General features: G+C 49.0%; 2 protein-coding genes across 6 annotated transcripts in view; one reads left to right on the top strand and one right to left on the bottom strand.

Moving 5' to 3' along the window:
- PTEN (phosphatase and tensin homolog) overlaps positions 1-741 on the bottom strand; it is a 47,267-nt gene extending 46,526 nt beyond the window's left edge. Inside the window, exon 1 of the mRNA XM_065068157.1 lies at positions 511-741. Coding sequence (XP_064924229.1) covers positions 511-589 — 79 coding nt within the window. The 5' untranslated portion in view covers positions 590-741. The remainder of the gene's footprint in view (positions 1-510) is intronic.
- Positions 436-18,935, top strand: ATAD1 (ATPase family AAA domain containing 1). 5 transcript variants are annotated; one of them, XM_065068154.1, is made up of 11 exons: positions 436-512; positions 6,756-6,931; positions 7,602-7,700; positions 7,951-8,071; positions 9,191-9,391; positions 10,581-10,687; positions 13,245-13,334; positions 14,956-15,006; positions 17,300-17,338; positions 17,432-17,568; positions 18,008-18,935. In XM_065068154.1, exons 2-11 carry the CDS (start codon positions 6,770-6,772, stop codon positions 18,126-18,128), a joined length of 1,128 nt encoding a protein of 375 aa, XP_064924226.1. In that variant the 5' UTR covers positions 436-512; positions 6,756-6,769; the 3' UTR covers positions 18,129-18,935. The 5 variants fall into 5 exon arrangements, with proteins under 5 accessions (XP_064924226.1, XP_064924228.1, XP_021146967.2 ...); XM_021291292.2 differs by lacking the exon at positions 436-512 and adding an exon at positions 1,994-2,665; XM_065068153.1 differs by lacking the exon at positions 436-512 and adding an exon at positions 4,721-4,938.
- The last annotated feature ends 296 nt before the right edge of the window (positions 18,936-19,231 follow it).

Consider the following 19,231-nt stretch of genomic DNA (forward strand, 5'->3'; position numbering starts at 1 on the left):
CGCCTCTCCTGCCGCGCAGACTAAAGCAATAGGCCTGCCACGGTTATACTTGCAATTCAAGCCGTTACTAAATCGAAAATTAAAACAAAAAAATAGAAAGTGCTCTGGACGTGAGTCACGGCAGGACAGGCATATTTGCTATGAGCCCAAAAATCAACACAGGCAGAGATAAGTGGCAGACCCGCGGTGCTCCGGAGCAAGCAGGGGCTCCCGGGCCGGGGGGGGACAGCAGCTCCACGACACGGGGGTGGCAGCAGGCGGGCCACGGAGCGCTAACGTTAATCCTTGGCCATCGCGGAGCTCCCGTTAATCCGCCCCGGCTGCCGGGCCCCGGCTCGGCGGCCGCCCGGACAAAAGGAGGCCGAGGCGGCGGGGGAGGGCGCGGCGGCCCGGGCGAGCCCCGGCGGGCTCCCGGCGGAGCGGCGGCGTTAGGTAACCGCCGCGCAGGTCTGATGCAATCGCTGTACGTGCAGCGCCCGGTGCCGGGCCCCGTCCCCGTCGGGAGGATACAGGTCAGGTCCAGGTCGAAGCCATCCTCCTGGTATCGCCTTTTGTTCCTGCTGACGATCTCTTTGATGATGGCGGTCATGTCTGGCAGCCGGGGGCCGCTCCGGGACAGCGCGCTGGGGGCGGGCGGCGGGGCGCGGGGCCGGGAGGCGGCGGCGGGCCAGCGGCCACCGGGCGGCCCCGGGCGCGGGGCCTGCAGCGCCGGCGGCTCAGCCCCGGGCGGGCCCGCCTCCCCCCGCGGCGGCGGCTCCCGGCGGCGGCGGCTGCCCCCTCCTCCTCCTCCTGCCGCCGCTGCGCCGAGCGGGGCGGGAGCAGCGGCGGCGGCGGCCGAGCAGGGAGGGTCCGGAGCCGGGCCGAGTCCCTGAGGGTGCCGCCGCCGCCGCCGTCTTTGAGGCGAGCGAGGCGGAGGCGGAGAGAGCAGCTCTCCGGCGCTCCGGGCCCCAGCAATGGTGACAGCGGCGCGGGGCGCCCCCCCGGCCCGGCCCCGCTCCGCCCCGCTCCGCTCCCCGCCCGGGGCGGCGGCGGCGGTAGCGGCGGCGGGCCCGGAGCCGCGCGGTGGGGCCGCGCCGCCGGGCGGGCGGGCGGGCGCTCCGCGGCGGGGTGGCAGCAACAGCGGCGGCGGCGGCGGCTCCTCAGGGCGTGCGGGCCGGCGGCGCGGCCTGGCTCATCACCCCCGGCCTGCTCCGCGCCCAGCAGCGCCGCGCCAGCGCTAGACTCCCATCATGGCTGCAGCTTCCGAGAGGGGACGCAGCTCCGCCCCGCCCCCTCCGCCACCTCCGCCGCATAGACAAAGTAGTCCCCCGCGAACCGGCGAGCCACCGCCCCGCGCCACCTCGCCGCCCCGCCCCGCCGCCTCCCTCGCTCCAACCCGCCGTCCCGCCCGCCTCTCGCCGCGCCGCACCCAACCCCCGTCCCGCGGCGGGGAAGAAGGAGGCGGCGGGCGGAGGGATACGGGAGGCACGGAGAGAGAGAGAGCGAGAGACGCCGCCGCGCGAGTGGCGGTGCTGCGACGGGTCACGTGGGCGGCCCGCTGCGCTCGCGGCGGCCCCTCCCCCACGGGCGGAAGTGGCCGGGCCGGGCCCCGCCCCCCGCCGCCGCCACCGGGCCCGGCCCTGAGGGGAGCGGAGGGACAGCGGGCCCGGGTGCTGCGCTTGGCGCTGCTGCGGCCCCCGAGCGGTCCGGGTGCGCCCCGGAGCGCGGGTCGCTGCGGCAAAGGCCGCGCCCAGGGCGAGCGGAGGTGCGGGTAACGGACCCGGTGTGGCCCCCGAGCGCCGTGAGGGGTGTCACCCCATGGCCGCGGGGCGACTCGTCCGTCCCGCCTCCCCGCCGCCGCGCTGGGTTCCCAGTGAGTCCGAGCGGGCTGGGCCGGCTGGGAGCCGCTGCCCGCCCTCCCGCCGCCGTCCGTGAGCACCTACCGCCCCCTGCAGCCGCCCGGCCCGGGGCAGCGAGCGGGGGCGGGCGCCTGCTGCCCCGGGGCGCCCGAGGCCGAGCGGGGGTTGGGACATGTAGACGCAACACCTCGTGGATACATTTAGCTTTGCATTTAGCTATAGCTTTACTCGGGACGCCTATAGATAAGGATAGCAGCTAACAACCACTGCAGCTTAAAGAACGTTTTTAAAATAAGTACCAAAGCCTCATACTTGTTGTGAAACGGTTTATTTTGTGGGGCTTTGTGTCCCACTCCTTCCCTCATGGATCACAGTTATCCTGGCAGGGAAAAGCGCTGTCTCTACATCGCCGTGTCTGACTTGTGTAAAGCATCAGGAATGGAATCTGCTGGAAATCACCATCTCCCCTGTCTGCGAAGGGATCGGCTTGCTAGGTCTTACATTTGAAGAAACAGGGATACTAGACAAATTCATAAATTGGCCTTCCTCAAAAATACTGTCTTCGTTTTCTTGTTGGACAGTGAGTAACGTGAGGATATCCCATGGAGGTCAAAGATAAAACACCTTCGAAGGGATCAAGAAGGCAGTAGTTTGTTTTATAAAGGACAATTCCAAAATGCCAGAGGGAACAGAAATGAAAGGAAAACGAAACCACTTCCTATACAACTAGAAAAGAGACACCATGGAAATGACCAGCCCGATGGGAAGAGGAGAACTCACGCACCCCTTTTTCCGTCTCTCCATGAAAAACAGCGGATGTAAACCAGGCAGGTATCTCCCTAAAGAACAGATCTCGGGTTTAATTCATACATCCACCTCCAATGTTTTGGAGGCTGGTAGGGAAAGACACCTTGCCAAAGAGACTTAGAGCTGCCAGACCCCAGCCAAGACTGGGAAATCTCTCCGTGGTTTCCTTAGTAATCGCATTACCCAGGGAATGGCCAACAAATACGTTTGAGCAGGGCAACTTGGAGAAAAAAAGGGCTTGCATATTAGCTGGATGCTATGGGGAAGTGGTTAATAAGCAAGTCTGGCAAGTAGGAAAAACTGGATAAAACGTAGTACTCCGTGTGCCTGAGAAGAGATATTAAATACCAGTTTTTGCATGCATAAATGAGGCAATACTTTACAAACCTTTTCCTCTCTGAGGAACAGCAAAAAGGAATTCAAAAGTGCAAGATAAATTCAGCGTCTCGTTCCATCTTCAAACAGCTTTTCAGAGGGGTGCTGGAGTCTGGCTGGAGCAGGAGGCAAGGGAGGGTGAAATGCTACGCTTTGCCTTTAAGCGTTCAAAATAAATGGGAGCATAATAAGGTGGAGGGATTTCCCGGGTTGCTGCACCCTCCAGCCTTTGCAAACGCTATATTATATAATTCCTTTCATCAATGTCTCAAGTTTCATCTTAAGATCTTTTGCCACTATTAGGAAAGCGGTTGCCAGAACCTTCTTCCGATTTTCATGCTAAATATATTTGTGACTGGTTTCTAGGCATTTATTCTTGGGCCAGAATTGCCCTTAAATAGCTCCTGCTCCACAACATTTACCCTTTTTAACTTTTCTTACTGGCAGAAACGTCCCTCTTGGCCACCATCTGACTATATGCTGAGCTCCCCAAACTTTCCACTCTCCCTCATCTCAGCAACGTATTTCTCCACCAGTTGCATTATTGTGTGTTTCTCTTTGATAGAGATGACCAGAACGCCATGTGGTGTTCCTGAGGGTATCTTGCCAGCACCAAGGACAATGGCATCGATCCCTTCCAAATTCTGCTAGGAACGTTGCTCTCAGGGCCTTTTCATGATCACACTGGCAGCTCATCGTTACTTTGGGTTCGATTCATGTATGTGTGCTGAGATCATGCTGTTCCTTTCGCAGACTTGAAATGTATGAAATAAAACCCTGAAAGCTACTTTCAGGTCCTGGACTCGGAGGTTATCCATAGATAAGTACAGGCTATCTTTGAAAACATTTCTGAAAGTTCTCCGCGTACTGAAACTGCCCCTCTCTGTCTAACATCTGACTCCATATACACCGCTAGGAAGTTGAAATGGGTTAATTTTGCTAGATTCCCGATTCCAAGTCGGGCCAAGGTTCAAAGTAGGAGGGGTAATGTCGTAGCGGGAGGTTAAATTGTGGGACTTGGCTACAAAATGCTGCAGATGCCCAAGGTTTTTAAGCAGAGAGTAGACAAATTCAAGAAAAAGGAAATAGCTATAAAATACAACGCATCCTCTGACTCAGTAAGTCGTTGATCTGCAAGTTGGTGAAGCTCAGAAGAGGTTTCTGGGGAAAATCCTCTACTTGCTTTAGCCCAATTATGAAGCTGTTCTCAGGCAGCCCCCTTCCTGGAGCTTGTTCTTCCCCGTCTCTCATGTTGTGCTTTCCATACGCTTTCCCTTCTATTTATTTCATTATTCCCTGTCTCGGTGTTTTGTTGTTGCTGCTGCCTCGCAAGCCCCCTTCCTACCTCAAACCACCACGGGCCTCCTGATTTTGTTAATAACATAGCACTCCTTTCTGCTCTCACTCGATTTCAGGTCACTGGAGGAGCCCTGATCGGCCTGTGCTGACTGGACCAAAATGGCAAAGACCCCAACATTCAAAAGCAAAACTATTCCCTCAGTACCTCTTGGTAAAACACTGATGAGCTGTTGATAACTCGCCTACTGGCAGATCCCTGTAGCATCCCACACGTACCCAAACCGCCCGGGTTTTCCACACGCCAGGTGTTTTCCGAGGGGATGGAGCGCGGTTGCCAGGACGCGGCTGCCCGGGCAGCAGCTCCGGCCCCTTGTGACGGCGGGATGGGCGCGGGGGCTGCGGGCGGCGGGGGCTGCGGGCAGCGCCGGGGGCTCCGGCCCGGCCGGGCGGAACCTTCGTGCGGGGCGGCGGAGCCGGCCGGAGGGGGAAGCGCGGGACGCGCCGCCGCCGAGCTCGGCCTCACGCTGCCGCCGCCGCCGCCTCTTCCCTCAGCCCGTGCGGCCGCCGCCGCGCCGCGACCCGACCCGCCGGGGGCTTGTCCGAGAGACCGGCCCGAGGGGTGAGTGACCCGGCGGGAGGGCGAGCGGCCGCCCGGCGCCGCTTCCCGCCGCTGTGCCGGTACCTGCCGGGCGGCGCGAAGGTCACGGGCCGCGGGGCCGGGCCGGCCCTCTCCGGTGCCGCCTTCGCCTCACCGCGCCGCCATGGCCGCGCCCCGGGCGGCCTCCCCGGCGGGGCCGGGGGCTCTCCCGGGGCTGCTCCTCCTTCCCGCCCCCTTCCCTCCTGAGGCGGGGGTTTTGCGCGGCCTGGCCGCGATCGTGGGGGGGAAGCGGCCGCTCCCCGGGCAGCCGCTCCGCTTCCCCCGGTGCTTTCCCTTCCGCACCTGAAGCGTCGGCAGGCAGCGCTAACGCGAAATGCGGTGGCCGCCTTAGGGACCCGGAGTTTACTGTTCACTCCGCGTTATTTCAGCAATCCGTCCAGAAAATAAACGCTAAAATTCAGGCAGAACTTTAGCTAGAAAGGTGACGCCTAAAATTCTCTCCTCTGCAAGCTTTTTCTTACAGTTGCTCTTCAGCGCAAAGGTCGCGTAAGACGTGGCTTTTTGGAAGCTTTTTTTCTCGTTCACTAAATATACATCCGTTTTATTTTAATAAATCAGGCTTAAGAGAACATGCAGAATCTCCGCGATACTTGCTTAGGTTACCTCAGTAAGCAGATTTTGACTTCCAAGCAGGTATGCCCAGCACCAGCCCTGGTTTTTAAACTTCTAGGCAGAGAATGAAGAGTTAAAAGAAACAAAACCCGCTGTAGTGACCCACACAGAAGCGAGCCCGTGTGCATCTTCTGGGAAATGTCTGGTGGCGTTTCCCTGATTGCAGGCTCTGGCGCGGCACTGCCCTGCGCCGAACGCGGCCGCGGCCAAGCGAGGGGAATTCAAGGGTACCTTGGCTTTTCCCGGCTTGGAGAGCCGCCAGGGAGCCTCGGGGGCCGCCAAAGGCATCGCCGCCGCTTTTGCCCTTGCGGTGGGAAAACGGGGCCGCGAACGGGGAGAGCGCTGCGCGTTCTGAAGGAGAAAGATTGGGGAAGGAGTACCTTGATAGTTATAAGTAATTTTCCAATGTATTCAGTGTATTAGGAAGAGCTGTTCACTCTCTGCAGCACAATCCGTTAGCTGGAAGGTGCTGTGCTTGCTGGGTTTGGCTCGTACAGCAGCCAACCTTGTCCCTTGAGAGCTTTGTGCCACATCTAGTATTTTCAGGCTTTAAGGATATTAATAACTCAAAATATACTCTGCCAGGTGCGGGCTCCAGCTCTTAACCTCGTTTTATTCACGTACAAGTCGTTGATCATTTCTGAGTGTGGTGCCTTTCCTTCAAACTTCCTCTTCGGGAAAAGAACTCCCTGTTTAAATACTGTAGTTATCTTTGCCTCCATGACTTAGCATTCTTGGGTCAATAACAGTCACAAAATGCCAGTTTTAATGGGAATGTAAACTTGGCACTGAAATAAATTGATCTTTATTGCTTTATTAGGGTTTTGTGTAGCTGGAAGCAATGCAGATTTCTTGGGGGAAGAGTGAAATCGGGACCTTTTTGCAGGCAGAAATAAGGCCTCACATTGCCGCTCCCATTTCTTCTGTGCTTACTCAAAGTGGAAATGAAACTGTTGTTGTGCTCAGCGCTGCTTGTTTTAATCTGACGTAGTTTAATGCGTCAGGGTTGTGCTATCATTGCGATGTTTCATTATAACCTCCTGGTAAGCTTTATGTCCACTGTGTGCCCGGGAAGTAGTTTTTGTAAGATGGTGTTTAAATAAAAGACAGATGTTTTATCAGCTTTAATAATCTTTCTGTCCCTCCCTGTGCTTTTTTACGTTTAGCGCTGAGAGGCAAAATGGTCAATGCTGAAGCGTTTTCACGTCCCCTGAGCCGGAATGAAGTGGTCGGGTTAATTTTTCGTTTAACCATATTTGGTGCTGTAACATACTTTACCATTAAATGGATGGTCGATGCCATTGACCCGACCAGAAAGCAGAAGGTAGAAGCTCAGAAACAGGTAGGATTTTATTAATAAATATTTCTGTGAAATGCCATCTCGTTCATTACTGTTCATACAGAGCAATCTGCTAACTGAAAACTGGGCTTGTAATAACCAACGAAGCAATTGACCGAAGCATGTGGAATAATAAAAGAACCCCTAGAAGTATTTTTCAGTCGCTCTCACGATCTTGGCTGTTTGCATTTTCGGTCCTTACATTTTATAAGAAGTTACATTTTCTTGCTTGAAGTGGTGGCAAAACCGCGGAACTGTAGCGCAGCATCGTGTCTAATTATCTGCAGGTGTGCGGTCCCAGCGCCGTTTCTGCTTCTGACAGCTTTGCTAAGCAGCAGTCACGTTCAGTAATGCTCTCATCAGTCTCTTGGTTGCTTTTTAAAACCCTGAGCAGAAGTAACTTAATTCCCTGCTGCTTTTTGGCAGCCTAATGGCAGGGGCTCAGGACAAGGGGTAACGCTGCTGTCCAAACGCCTTGTTAAGAACAGCTTGCACGTTGTCCCTCTCCCTCTTATTCTCCCCCCACCTCCAGTAGCACTCAAAATGCCCTGGAAAGGGGAGAAAAAGAAGCGAAAAGCCTCATTTAGTATTTTGAACTAGTATTTGAGAACTAATTTTTGAATTAAGCATTTAATTTCTTTCCCTGATTTTCTGGGTGTTTTATTTCCCCCAGGCTGAAAAACTAATGAAGCAAATTGGAGTGAAAAATGTCAAGCTTAGTGAATACGAAATGAGTATCGCTGCGCATCTCGTAGACCCACTTAGCATGCATGTAAGAAACTGATCTCCATGTTACTCTGATGAAAGCCGTGGAAGTTCTTGATTTTGACTTTGGATTACATTGTTGTATATGTGTATCTATGGACATACATAGAAAATATTTAAGACTATCGTTGCTAGGAGAGTTGGTTTACTCGCTTGTCCATTTTGTTTTTGAGGCCTTGCGCTACTTTAAAGCTCGTGTCTGTTTTTTGTTTGCGGGGAGTATGGTGATCGTTTCTAATACATCTTTTCTGTGTTAGGTGACCTGGAGTGATATTGCAGGCCTAGACGATGTTATTACAGATTTGAAAGACACTGTCATTTTGCCCATCAAGAAGAAATACTTGTTTGAGAATTCCAGGCTCTTACAGCCGCCGAAAGGTACGAAGGGAATGTTGTGGATTTATATGTTGGTATTTAAAACAAAACCAGAAGGAAGTGGATTGCCAGTCTAAAGTGCAACCCTTAGGACAGATACCAGGGAAAACCCTCGTTTTTTTGCCCTTCTCAGTGCAAGCTGCTCCTGCAGACATCTCTCTGTTCTAGTCCTAGAAACTCCAGGCATTCAGAGACAGAGATCCCATTTTTATTCTGGAGATCCCTTGATTTTCTCTGGAGTTGAGCTGCACGGGATTGAGGGAGTAAGGAAACCAGCGGCTGACAGCAGTAAAACAGACGTTGGACTTGGCTGGAATGCTGACAGCTGTGTTTGCTGCATGTTACCACAGTCAAGCAGGATTTGAACCAAAAATGCCAAAGTTTATCTGTAGTGCTCCAATCCCTGGAATATTGTCTGCTGAAAATTCTCTGAAAACTATTAATTACTGCCTGTATCGGTGCCCATCTCAGTTTGTATGCTGAGTGATGGAAAATGAAGACCTTTTGTAACTGGTTTAGTTTTTCCAGGCTGCTTTCTGTTTAAGTCACAAATTGAAACTGCCTGGAAAATTACTCTAATGTCATGATCTAATAAGCTGAAGGAAAAGATGATTTTTTATTTATCTTTTTAAAGCAGACTTTCCATATAGGGCGAGCGCCCCAGTTTTATTAGTGCCTTACACTGCGTGCTAATAGGAAGTCGTTGCTTCAGTGTAATGATGTTTGTGTCCTCAGTCACACACACGGAAAAGAAACGCTAGTAATTCTCTGCGTTTCAGTCTTGTTTGACTTAATTTTTGCTCTTTAGATTATTTTCTTTACAACTATATTAGAAAAACACTGCCGTGGATTCTTTCACTATGACAATTTAAAAACTAATATGATATGTCATATTTAATTGAGGGTAATTTGTTTAAAATGTTTGTGGGCTCTTTTTGTCCTTTTCTCTCCCCGCTCTGTGCGAAGTTTTATTAGCAGGGCTGTAACTGGCTGTAAACAAGGCCTGTCAAATGCTTATGGGATATTAATAAGGTTTTAGTTTTATGTAACCTTTATAGTCACGGTAATAAAGCCGTCACCTTTCAGACCAAAGCCTGTTTTGTGTGCACCGTTACGTTTCAGGAGTGCTGCTCTACGGCCCTCCCGGCTGTGGTAAAACGCTGATCGCCAAAGCTACAGCCAAGGAAGCGGGTTGTCGATTCATTAATCTCCAGCCTTCAACGCTGACGGACAAATGGTATGGAGAGTCACAAAAGCTGGCTGCTGCTGTCTTCTCCCTTGCTATAAAGCTCCAACCGTCCATCATTTTTATTGATGAAATAGGTAAAAATCTATCTCTTTTTTTATAAGTAACTGTATTGGAATTACATTCAACCATAGGTTCAAGGTGATGGGTATACTCATCTTTTCCTTAAGAAGAGCAATAATGGAACGAGGTTCAGTAATATAAATAGTATTGTAAAGTACTGGTGGCAAATTAGGAAAAACAGTGTATTTCTTCCTTGTGTTAGTGGTGGAAATTACAAGTAGAACAAGCGCTGCTCATTTTTGGTTGGGTCGAGGTGGTTCACGAGGAAACCTTTTCTTCTGCCAAGGGAACTACTTCTTGAGGAAACCCCCCACCAAATACACCTCAACGCTTCTGTCACGAGGGTGCATAGTGGAAAATTAAACACCCATTTAGGACAGCTCAGGAATAACAGTTGAATGAGGCTGAAGAAGTAGGAGGGGAAGTTCTAGGAAGGCACCAAAGCTGCCAGTTGCTTGGTGCGTTTGGACTTGTCACGCGAGTGTTTAAGCCCTCGTGAACATGAGCAGTGCTGGTAAATTTGCTCATTGCCTTGTAGCGCTGGCACTTTGTAGAGTGAACTGCACAGAGACCTGGTGGAGCTCTCACTCTTGCCGTAGTTTAGGGCACCTTGGATAAATGTCATTACTCCCACATTTACACAGCCCTAAAATAACATTTGGCCCTTTGACGCCAACCGTGAGGCCGATGCGGCCCCCAGTGAAATTGAGTTTGACACCCCTGGTTTGGGCTGATGAAGGAGCATCATGAAGATGTTTTTTAAGTGCTGGTATTGGTGTGAAAATGTGGTGTTTTTCTAGCCATTGGCAATTCTTTAGGCAACCATGCTCAGAGTTAGAACTCCGCATAGCAAAGTGTGCAGCGTACATCCTGCGGCTTGCTGATCTCCGGTGCTTTGCTCTCTTCTGGCTTCCCAGACTCCTGAATGCTCCCATCTCTACATGAGAAATTAAGGTGCAAGGTACACTTTCCATGAATTCAGGAAAGCAAAGATTTGGGACAGTCGCATGTGGTAGGCACATATGTCATGTAAATTAAAAGATACGCTTAAAAATGTGGTGAGATTCCACCTTTCTGCTCTTCACCAACAGAAATATTTTTCATTTATTAATAGTGTTTATTAAAACAGTATTTGTAAGAGAGGGAATAGCACCAGTCTGCACGTGAGAAAAGTAAACTGCCTTACCGAAACTTTTAATGCAGATTCCTTCTTACGAAGCCGGTCGAGTTCTGACCACGAAGCTACTGCCATGATGAAAGCTCAGTTCATGAGCCTGTGGGACGGGCTGGACACCGATTATAACTGCCAGGTAAGTACCAGGGATGACAAAGGTAACCAGGTTCTTCCCCCTCTGTTATTGCGCTTTGGGAGAACAGCAGGTTGTGTGTAGTAGCGGCCAAAACAGCTTCTTTACCTCTCGGTGGTTACCAGTATATTATGGGAGTGCGGTGAGTTTTATTAATAGATGATTTTTCTTCTGGAGAAGCCATTTTTGGTAGGCATTTTGGTTTGAATTCAGAGATCTTATTTTCAGAAGCGTCTCAACAATATAGTTTGAGTTGCCAAAATTGAGAATTCTTGAACTGTTTTGAAAAACATTTTGTCAACAATATTTTCTTGAGCTGAAGCGAATCTTTAATTTTAGGAAAGGTGTTGAAAGATCTGAGTGTTCATCCCAGTTGTTTTCAGAAAAGCTCTAGACAAGCACTGGACTCTGTAGTTAATCTGAAAAGGTAGAGAAGTTGATGTTATTCTATTAAATGGAGCTGTGCTTCCATCCTGTTGTTCCTGTTCACTTCCATACCCCTCTCACAATCTCAACACATTTATTGTATCGTGGAGAGAAAAGAAAAGAATATGAAAGCTGCTGGTGCTGTGAAAATGAATAAACAAAAACCATTTATGAAATGAATGACTTGAATGTAGCGGAGGCGGAAGCCGGCTTGGTATTATTCTGAACTGTCACCTGGAGCAATCCTTTCAATGCCATTAAAAAGAATGCCTTTTCTCCAATTTCACAATTTTTAGCCTTTTCAGTGTGTATTTTTTTTGAAAAACTGCTTAGAAGACAGTGAATATATATACTGAGAGGCTTTAAAGCAGAGTGTTCGCTTGCCATCAACAGGAGGCCAGTGCTATGAACACTTAACTAGGAGCTAATCCAGCCTTACAAGGACACATTTCTTCCAGTGTTCGCATGTATTATTCTTGTTTTCTTGATGTAGTGACAACTTCTTGGAGCAAGTCAAGTTGTTCCTTCCCTGCAGTAAGACAATACATGGTCTTACCCACCTCCGGATCTCGGTGTGTGGAGCCTGAACGAGTCACTCCTGTCCCTTCCCCGTGTCAGGAGCGCTCGGCAGGGCTTGCTCAGGGTTTCTGGGGAGATTTTGGTTTCAATAGCACATTTCAGGCTCCTGCCCAAGGTGCCGTTGCAATTCGGGAGGCGTTTTTTAAGCGAGAGCTTTGACATTTGCATTGTCTGAGGTTTTAACGCTAGGCTCTGCTGTTGATTACTTGGGAGCTTCAGATTGCTGCTTGCCAAATTTCCTTTGAATTAAGGGTTGAGTTTGGCTTTTGCTACGGTAACAAAAATTCCAAATGCTAGGAGGGAATTGTAAATAATAATAAGCGTCGTGATGAATGTTATTTGATTGCACCTGAAAAGCTTGTTCAGTCTTGGGTGAAACCCACCAAGGACGTCATCTTGAGCGCAGCAGGAACTTGGGGCGCAGTGCCCGGAAAACAGAGCTTGAAGGGATGATGGCTCAAGTCTGGAAGCCACATGTGTGCCATGGGGGGGTCCCACATTCACAGAACCTGGTTTGGGGAAGGTTCCTCTGCTAGCACAGAGGGGACAAGACTTTGGGTCCAACGTTGGGCCTTGAAGCAGAGCAATGCCGCTCACTGTTGGCTTGCATCTGGCGCACAGGGAAGGGTGTGTAACGCTCTCTAGAAGGTGAAGAGCGTCGGAGCCTTGGTGAACAATGCGCCTTTTGGCTTTTTCTCTGCCAAGCAATGTGCCACCGTGTAGTTGTGCCTGTAGGTGGCAGGGTGACTCTGCTCAGGGCCACCAAAGCAGCTGGGCCGGAGGCGGCTGCGGAACAGTGACTCCAGACAAAAGACCAGAAGCACGTCAGGAAACCCTATTGATAGGAGATTAATTTCCCTGACATTTTTCACTTTGCGCGACTGGGTATTTGGCAATGTACATAACTTACAATAACAAATGAGAAGTAAAAGGCTGATGTGAATGGGAAGTAAATTTGTTCTTAAACTAAAAAGTGGAACGAGGTCAAATACTCACCTGGCCTTGAGCTTGGCTCGTACACATCTGATGGGCTGCTGTTACACTGTGCCAGTGCATACAGGTTCTTTTAATGCTAAAAAACCAAAACAAACAACCATCTTAGTGCATGCAAAAGCTGCCAGTTTGCTCGTCCCAGTGAACCCATTGTGTTTCTTTTTTGAAACATAACACAAAAATGCCAAGTTTTTTAATAATACCTTATAAAAACGCCTCCTTTTGAGTTCCTCCCAGGCCACCAGAAACTAAAGAGACGTCACCAGCACTTAGAAGCGGAAGTTTTGGGTAACCGCTTAGAGATCGAACTTTCAAGTTGGGCTCAGAAGGCTTCAGTCTGGTTTAAAAATCTCCACCCAGACGATAGTTTGTGGTCCCAACGCCCTCTTAAGACGCTTGTTTAAATGCAGGTGCTGAAATCAGCACCAAGAAACCTCATGTAACTTCTTCAAATGTCGATGCTGTTGATGAAGAGTCACGTGTTTGGTTTTGAAACTTCAATACGACGGTGTTTTCAAGAACCGACTCCAGGCTGACGAGCTTTTTCTTTCGGTGCCTGCAGGTCATCGTGATGGGAGCCACCAACCGACCTCAGGATCTGGACTCGGCCATCATGAGAAGAATGCCCACCCGCTTTCACATCAACCAACCTGTAAGTCGTGCCAGGTTTCCCTGAATGCTACAGGCAGGGGCCTTATCAGCCAGGAAACACACATCTCTCTTTGGTTTTAGGGGTTTTTTTCAAGGAAACACTGTATGACTTTAATCTGGGTTTAGTATTTTAGAAGCGTGCGTATAATTTGCTTTTCAAGGTGAAGTTTCTCAGAGAAATCTTGATTCTTTGGGTCTTTTATTTGAAACAACGCCACGTGTTCTGAGAGCTCCCTACTCATTTTCTTTGTGTATTAGAATGGAGTGGCTTAGGCTTTTTTTTAACATGCAAACAACCAGAAAAAGCACAAAAGTGACTGCGCACACTTGCTTACCGGGGAGAGCGGCACCCAGGTCAGACAGTGGCAAGAAGCAGGTACATCTCGACGCCCATTTATACCTTCTGGATACACAGCATTTAGTTTTCAAGTAGAGAAGAGCGAATTAAATCCGCGTCCCAAGGTGTGTGTTCTGCTCAGGCCTTTCCACCATCGGGCACAGCATCTGGAAATCTGTTCTTATTCCACTTACAATTTCTGCCAAGCAGGCAGTAAGTAAGTTGTTCATCACTGACGCCAGCCATCACAAGGTTACGCATTTTGCTATTGCTATCCTCTTCAAAGTACTTTAGTTGCCTTGGAACACAACATCACAAGACCTTTTTGTATCAATACGATAAAGAGTCCGGCTGTGGTCGTCTGTGCTTCCTTCTGGCTACAGAAATACCCTTGGTTATTCAGTTTTTGCAGAAACTTACAGAAAAAACTGGAGGAGTAAAACTCATTGATTGTGCAAGAGGGCAGTCATGTTCCCAGATCCATCGTGTTTGAACTGGCGTTCGCTCCTTGGGGGTGGATACTTTTCGAAACAAAGCGTTTAGAACCTAATAGCTGCTTTTCTGTAGAGTTTCCTGCACCTTACTCATCTTGAGGTGTTCCTTGAATTAGTGAGGGGCAGAGATGTGTGTTTTGGTACTTTATGGTGTCTTTCCATCAAGAACCGTTGTTAGAAGGATGAATTATCTGCAGGTAGCGGTGCCTCAGGATATCGCAGGGGTTGGCTCCATCTCTTAGGAGAAGAATTACAAAAGGAGGTGTCATTTAGGGCACAAGCACAGTAATTTTCATTACCCTGCTACAGCTGCCTGGTGAACTTACTCCTCATCTCTTCTCCTAGTCTGTGGTTCCGTGCAACACTGCCAAGCCTGGTTACATCTCTTCTATTGAGGCCACAGATAATTCCCATGCTGTGTGCTGGGGGTGTGCTCAGCATCACCGTAGACTAGCAAAAGCCTTGCGGATTTTATAACTAAGTTTGAGATGAAAATGGCCAAAATTACTTGTAAAAAAATTATCTCCAAAGTAGAAATGGAAGAAGTATTTTTTGGGACAGCATGTCAACCGTTCAGCCGCCACAGTTTGTATGTTTAGTTCCATGTGCTCCTGGATTCAGAGCACCCTCAATCTCATTTTGCTGGGTGATTTGCTGTCAGAGAGGTTTCCTTGGTGTGTACCTCCTGTTTGAGGGATCAGCTCGTGTCGCTGAACTACAAAAACCCACACAATACACCATTGCATGGGTTTATTTTTGTGCTCTAATAACTTTAATCTCTTTTGTTTAAGGCTCTGAAACAAAGAGAAGCCATCTTGAAGCTAATTTTGAAGAATGAAAATGTAAGTAGACTTCTTTTAATGGTTCATTTTCTGTGTTACTATTGTCATGAGGACAAACTCTGGAGTGTAGAAAACATGTTTTATAATTGACCGTCTTGCAGATTATTTGACGGGGTATTTCTCATTATGCCTTGGGAATCTCCTGTGGTTTTAGGTGCGGCACTAAATTAAAGCAGCTCAGTTCCCTACTGGTCCAAGCGTGAGCCTCAGTCAGAGCAGCCGTCTGGGGCTTTGGGGTGAATCACCATCTCTGAGGAAAATTACTTAATTCTTCTGTCTCCATTTGCTACTTGATAACCAGATCATATATTTATCTCTTTAAAAATGACGAGGTTGAATCATGTTTGAAAATCATTTGGATCACTGAAAGAAATGGGAGGGCATCATGAAGCAGGGAGAAGAGATACTAATGATGTTTTTTGACAGTGCTGCTTTTTGCACTTGGATCCATAGTTCGTGTTTCATTTAGAGGAAACCAACTACAGATATTGTTACTAATATTGTGTGGTGTTCGTGTCACCACCTGAGCACATCTGGCATATGGGACCTGTGTTATCTGAGGTTCCTGCCCAATTTACTCTGCAGCACTAATTGTTCTGGGGATAATGTTTCAGTGTCTCTTGGTCGAGGTCTGTCCTAATAAATACCATTCACTGGTAAAACCAACTTAGATTTTTCAGGAGACCTGAAACTCACAACTCATCCTTGCGAATGGCTGAGAATATTGGGGAGATTCCTTTGTATTTTGGATTGTTCACATAGGAGTAGCTTTCTCGCAAGATACCAGACATAAATGTGAAAACGGAACTGATACGAAACAACCAAAGCGTTGTGGGGGAAGAGCTCATTTATTTGCAACTAAATCGTCTTTTGCAAGCGGTGATTTCAGACTCAGATTTCGTTCCAAGAGCTGGTCGGGAGCTTTGCCAAATAGCAAACGTTTGTACCGGTTCCCAGAGGATGTGCCGCCACCCAGCCCTCGCACGCACCTGGACTCTGCGGCCGGGCCTGGGGTTCGCCAGCGCCGTTCAGCGGGAACCTAAATCCGCTCCTCAGTATGGACCTGAAAGAACGCAGCGTGTCTCGGGCGTCTGGCAGTAAATCACAGCCACGCAAATAACATTCTTTGGGGCGGGGGGGAAATCAGCCTGTGCTGGTTGTCCCATACAGGAGGAGGAGTTGGATCTCTCAAGCTGAGCATATTTTCAGGCAGCGTGACAAACTTCTGGCCATCCTTTACTGACAGGCGCAGCCATGCCCTCCGTTTTCCCCATGTTTCTTCTTTCTCGCTCAAAGAGGAATCCTTGTTCACGCCTGTTACAAAACACCTTTACAAATATATAAAGGCTGAGTGTCAGGGGGATGGAGCCAGGCTCTTCTTGGTGACAACCAGTGATAGGACAAGGGGTAATGGGTGCAAACTGGAACACAGGAGGTTCCACTTAAAGATGAGAAGAAACTTGTTCCTGGTGAGGGTGGCAGAGCCTGGCCCAGGCTGCCCAGGGGGGTTGTGGAGTCTCCTTCTGTGCAGACATTCCAACCCGCCTGGACACCTTCCTGTGTAACCTCATCTGGGTGTTCCTGCTCCATGGGGGGATTGCACTGAATGAGCTTTCTGACATTCTGTGACTCTGTGATTCTGTTACGTCGTCTTTCTGTGTGTTCTTAGCCAGCTGCGCTACACCGTCTGGGAGCAGCGAAGGTTCTGCCTGGGGCTTTGCCTTCATCATCGTGGAATAGTTTCCCTCTTAGAAGAAGTCAGCCCGTAATTTCAGCCTTTTATTAGCCTAGTTTGGCTTTTAACTTCTCAGAAAGGAAATAGTGATGTATTGGGACATGTGCTGTTACCAGAGATCCTTGCAAACGGGCTGAATAAATGTGCGGTCTTGGCTGGAAAGAGTTCAATCTGAGTTAGACGCATTGTTTTGTCTCCAAGCTCCTGGTTTTGTGGTTGTACAAAGCAGGAGCAGTTGTTTGGGAACTCAGCAGGCGACTGAGATGGTGAACAGGGTCCGATGGAGCCCTGGACCAACGAGCCGTGCCGTTACAGGAAACCGGTGTGGGCATCTGGGAAAATGGCTCAATATTTCTGCGGTCCGGTTTTTGCTTCCAAAACCGCGCAGGAGCTTTGTCAGTAACAGGACAGACCAATATGATGATTTGCCTTCAGTTGCCTGTTTGTTCTTTTTTTTATCAGCTACAGAGTTCTATGAGATACAGCATCAGTTTCATGTAATGAATTTAACTACTCGGAGGGTTCAAATTGTAAGTTAATAAAATAATTTGCTTTTAGCTCTCAAAAAAGGTGAAGACTGGAAAAGATCTCAGACAGGTAAAAATACTTAGAGGTGACTCTTTCTTCTCTGTGTAGAACAAAGTAAATGTCTTCAGGGTTTTCAGGCTCTTTCCTCTTGTTCTGGGGCAGGTGGACAGACACGTAGATCTCCTCCAAGTCGCTAAAGAGACCGACGGCTTCTCTGGCAGCGATCTGAAGGAAATGTGCCGGGACGCGGCGCTCCTCTGCGTCAGGGAATACGTCAATTCTGCCTGCGAAGAAGAGGCGTACGTGTCTTTGTTCTCTCTGCCGACGCTCCCCGTGCCACGCAGTTCTTTGTTCATATTTCCCGACTCGCTTTGCAAATCTGTAGAGGTTTGGAAAACCTTGCTGTGATTTACAGGAAGCACAAGGTTCTCTTTTCCTTGATAAATTGCCACTATACAAAAAAACCCAACGAGTAAGTCACCTTTACTCGTTTTGGCGATGAAAATAGGAGTCTTCATTCCAAGATGGGACAAATTGACAGGTGATGTTACTGCGCTGTGTTACCTGCACACGTGTCACTCCGCTTACTGTGATGTGACCTCCCCTACTCGCGGGTGGCACCTGCCTGCACAGGCGCTTGTTTCCAGTGTCAGAGCTGCCGTTTTGGGTGATGTCTTGTTTGCGTGGCTGTTACGCAGCACCTGAATCATCATCTCGCAATTTTTCATTCCTTTCTAGCCATGACGAAGATGAAATTCGGCCCGTGCAGCAGCAAGATCTCCAGAGGGCGATTGAGAAGATGCGGAAATCCAAGGACGCCACGCTGCAGAATGTCTTGATGCACGTTAGCTTAGATTAAGGCAACAAGAGTGTGTTTGCAGTTTCTGATCTGATTTAGTTTGACTTGTGTTAGTTAGCAAAAAAAACCCAACATCACAGGGTGGGACGTTCCTTGAATAAGGGAATTCTGTTTCTGGAATTGTTTTTATACGACGAATCCTAAGTTATTGAAATTTCGTCTCGCGCAACGAGAAGTGTAACGGTAGGTCGTGAAGTGGAACAATTATCGCCCAGACCAAGAGCAATCGCCTGTGTCATGTCCCGCAATCGCTGCTACGTGTCGCCTTAAAACAGGATCTGAGGTGGTGCAGGGTGGAAGGGAGACGATCCGGCACCAGTCTGTGTATATACGTACCAGCCTGTGTCTATGTATTAAATGTATATATCCACACTTCTTTTTTTTTTTTTTTATATAGAGACATAATCTGTAGATAACTCGAGTATGGAAAAATCTTTTCTACTTACTGAACCAAACCAAATCGGGAGATGTATAGATTGAAATTCACTGATACTCGGTTCATGTTTCCTCCTTCCTTCTAGCAGCCAATCTGAAGGCAGAAACTGCTGCTTCTGGGATGTCTTTCAGGCAACATTTGAAATGTTACTGATTTTTCTTTCACATGACCACTTGAAATCCAGTGCCATTTAGTAAAGATAGTGAACTACTGTAAAAAAAGTTGGAATAATTTTTATTTTGTATGAATTCTGCTTCTTGAGGCTTTTAAAATGAATGCTGCTTTTATTTTTATTTTTCCCTTGCTGTGAGTCGTTAGAGTAGAATCTTGAACTGTTCTTTTCATAAAGTCCCACTGATAAACTCTCTGAATTTGTGGCTTTCTGATGTGTTCTGTGCTGTAACGAGGGTTTGCTGCTGCTCGGTCTTGTCGCAGGCGAAGCTCCGGGGTGCGCGCAGGGGGGAGGTTTTGTGACGCTGGGATCTGCAAAACCCAAGAGAAGGGAACGAGCTTCACGTTTCTGAACGTGATTTAGCAACGTTCTGCTGGTCACCGGTCTTGTAAACTCACGTCACGTTACGCAGTGATAAAGGCGAGGGGTTAAAAATGCAAGCGGCAAAAGCGTTTTGGTAAAGTTCTTGTCGGTAGGTTTTCAATAGCGTGATTT

Source organism: Columba livia, chromosome 6, assembly GCF_036013475.1.
Source record: "Columba livia isolate bColLiv1 breed racing homer chromosome 6, bColLiv1.pat.W.v2, whole genome shotgun sequence".
NCBI classification, from domain to species: domain Eukaryota; kingdom Metazoa; phylum Chordata; class Aves; order Columbiformes; family Columbidae; genus Columba; species Columba livia.

Bases quoted from the DNA above. Each gene is read 5' to 3' on its own strand.
- ATAD1 (XM_021291292.2), top strand. From the start codon at position 2,581: ATGGAAATGACCAGCCCGATGGGAAGAGGAGAACTCACGCACCCCTTT. The intron at 10,688-13,244 runs GTAAGTACCAGG...CGGTGCCTGCAG, and splicing joins ACACCGATTATAACTGCCAG to GTCATCGTGATGGGAGCCAC. The intron at 13,335-14,955 runs GTAAGTCGTGCC...CTTTTGTTTAAG, and splicing joins GCTTTCACATCAACCAACCT to GCTCTGAAACAAAGAGAAGC.